This window comes from Bos indicus x Bos taurus, chromosome X (assembly GCF_003369695.1).
Source record: "Bos indicus x Bos taurus breed Angus x Brahman F1 hybrid chromosome X, Bos_hybrid_MaternalHap_v2.0, whole genome shotgun sequence".
NCBI lineage: Eukaryota > Metazoa > Chordata > Mammalia > Artiodactyla > Bovidae > Bos > Bos indicus x Bos taurus.
Genome location: NC_040105.1, coordinates 141,829,024 through 141,832,068, shown reverse-complemented (window position 1 = coordinate 141,832,068; position 3,045 = coordinate 141,829,024). Strand labels below are relative to the sequence as shown.

The window sequence follows — 3,045 nt, the reverse complement described above, 5'->3', positions numbered from 1 at the left end:
ATTTTAGCAATGATTTCAGGCTGACAGCATAGCATACCAAACATTAAGTGGTAGGGCTAGGACTTCCCTGGTGCTCCAGTGGCTAAGACTCCCCACTCCCAATGCTGGGACCTGGCTTCAATCCCTGGTTAGGGAACTAGATCCCACATACCCCCAGCTAAGACCTGGTGCAACCAAGTAAGTATTTTTTAAAAAGATGTAGGGCTGTCGCTTTCTACACTGCTTTACTGAAGACTAAAAACAATGGCAGGAGTGCCCTGCACTTGGACTTTTAAGCTGTCTCCCCATATCAGTCTCAGCCTAACTAAACAGACACTTACTCACAGAGTGTATATGAAGTACTCCCTAACTCCAGTGCCTGAATATTTATAAATTCACTCATTTAGCTAAGAACTTTTTGGTATTTTAAGTAATAGAGTTGAACCCTCTCATAACCTAGATCCTTAATGCATTAATGTGCACTTCCCAGATCAGACCCAGCCCCAACATGACTCCACAAAGTGCTCAATAAAGGATACCAGGAATAAAAGGATAAATAATAAAAGGATATCAGTTCAATAAAGAAAATTGAATTTTATTATGTTTAATTTTTCACAGGAAATAGGAACAACAGTGATTTCCTTTTCTTGCTCTTTTAGGAAATCACAAAATTACTTCTGATAATTGGCAATTTCCATAAACTGGTGTTTACTTATCCCATTTCCACTTGCCAAAGCCCCCAAAGATCAAAACTAATTTGCTAAACATGGAAAAGGCATCAAAAAAAGAGAAAACAAACAAACTTTAGAATGTCTAGGACGAAAGTGTCCAAGACTTGAAGCAGGTTTTATAATTCCTGCCCTCACAAATTGTTGTTTTCAGGCTTGCTGAACTGCACTTTGATTTCGCTCCCATCGATTGGAATCACAAGCTCCTTCCTAGGGGGAGAAAATGGCAAATATTCAGTATTTGGAGTTGTGGACAGAATTAGATAAACGATGTACATTTTATGTTTGTTTTAAAATGTGTATTCTCCCAAACGCCCAGGGAACATACTTTTGTAATACCCAGTTCCAGGCTCTCTTTAGGGAGAATTTTCCTTTGTGCGCAAAATTTATGGGAGCGCTGAAAAACTCAGTATTCAATATTAAGCGTTTTTAATGCACTATTTAAGAATCAAGATTAAATGCACAGAGACTTCCCTGGTGGTCCAGTGGCTAAGACATCTCGCTCCCCAGGCAGGGGGCGCAGTTCAATCCCTGGTCAGGGAGCTAGATCCCAGGTGCAACCAAATAAATATTTAAAGACTAAACGCGCAAAATTGCACGACCACCAAATTATCTAAAATTTTAAATAAAGGCAAGATTCAATCCTGTACTTGCACAACCGGGTCTCACTCGCCTCCCACTGACCTAAACCCCGATCCAATGAAACGTTATTCACCGAAACCTACGTTTCCGGAGTTAATTCACTCACTCACCGCACCGCCCCAACCTGAGAGCCCAAGGGCCGGCAGCCTCCAAGGGCTTCGAGCCCCCCACCGAGTTCGGGCTCTGGGGGAAGGGACAGCGCCAAAGGCGTCGGAAGAAGAGCCCTAACGTCCCAGAACATTTTGGGCGCCTCCAGAGCAAGCCACTTACCGAGCGAATACATTGGGGTACTGGCTGCGCTGGAAAACGCTCTCCAGCTCCTTCAGTTGCAGCCGGCGGAACGAGCATCGGTGGAAGCGTGGCTGCCTGTCCGAGGGCTGCGGATCCTCCGCGTCCGCCAGCATCGGCTCCTGTGGAAACTCCTCCTCTTCGCCGCCGCTGCCCTTCTGGATCTCGTAGACCATGGGGTCGGGAGCTCCCGCCCCAACCTGGTCCTGTTCTCCTGCTGCTGCTTCCGCTGCCGCCGCTCCCGGCTCAGGTTCTGATCCCAACTCCTCCTCGACGGCGGCACTTGTTGCAATGCCCGAGACCTCGGTGGGCTTCGTATCTGGAAAGGAAAAAGACAAGAAGTCTGGGCGTCGGAGCGCCGAGTGTGCGGGGCGGCGGGAGGCGCAGGCCCGCGACCCGAGAGGCGACGGCGACCGCGCCGCGACCGCGCCGCAGTCGCGTCCCGTTCACTCGCCTCTCCCAGGGAAAGGGCCTTTCCCTCGAGCTCGCCAGAGGACCTATCCCGCTCCGGGCACTGACCGGGTTCTTCCTGGAGCTCGTCGACTCCTTCGTGCGGGCGTCCGGGCTCACGGTCCATGTCGCTAGCGCTGTTCAACCAGCTGTGCGCCTCGGCCGACTCTACGCTGTTGACGGCGGCGATCCAGAGGTCTGGTTCGCTGCGTTAGGAGTTTGTAGCTTCTCTGCGGCCGTTGACGCCCACGGCCACGCGCTAGCTATTCGGCGTCGGCTACGTGACTCCCCAGTAGCGGCGCGTGCGGTGGGCGTAGCCGTTGGGGCGTGCACGTGGACAGGGCGTGGTCATAGAGTAGAGGGATGCGGGTGGGGAGAGTCCTGGCAGGGGGCGAGGGGGTAGGGGCGCGCCAGCTCCCACTTGTGGCTGAGCTGAATACTACCAGCTCCTGCCTTGGGTCGGTCCTGAACTAAGGGCTTCTCCTGATTGCGCGAGCTGACTTGGGACGGGGGAGGGGGCAGGGAATGAGACCTCAATGAGGCGTCCCGGGAGCCGGGGAGAAATGTTGGGAGAACGTCTCTCCGCCTGGCCCTCGATGGGCTCAGGCTTGTTGCCATTAGTTCCTCCCCAACCCCCCGGCCCCCGGAGCGGGAGACGCAGAGATGAGACTGGAGAAACCGTGGGGCCCCAGCAACCCCAGCCGGCTGAGACGACAGTCGTCCCCCCTTGTCGCGTGGGCTCTGAGCGCGACTCCCCTCTGAGAAGTCGGTAATTAATGGATGGGACTGTGATTCTGTTCCATTAATGGATGGGACTGTGATTCTGTTCCATTCGCTCTCAAGGTCCACGAAACAGGCTAGTGATTCAGACGGAAAGATTAGGCGCGAGACTACTTGCTGGGTTTTTGCAATAAAGCGCTGAAAGCAGAGCCCGTCTCGTTGCCTCGGGGGTACTGGG

The 3,045-nt window shown here is 52.6% G+C and overlaps 1 protein-coding gene across 1 annotated transcript; it reads right to left on the bottom strand.

Annotated features, from left to right (window-relative positions):
- Positions 1-553: 553 nt before the first annotated feature.
- On the bottom strand, positions 554-2,384 carry LOC113887215 (rhox homeobox family member 1-like). Its single transcript, XM_027534225.1, has 3 exons — positions 2,157-2,384; positions 1,620-1,956; positions 554-917 (listed from the first exon to the last, which is right to left on the bottom strand). Exons 1-3 carry the CDS (start codon positions 2,212-2,214, stop codon positions 842-844), a joined length of 471 nt encoding a protein of 156 aa, XP_027390026.1. The 5' UTR covers positions 2,215-2,384; the 3' UTR covers positions 554-841.
- Positions 2,385-3,045: the final 661 nt, after the last annotated feature.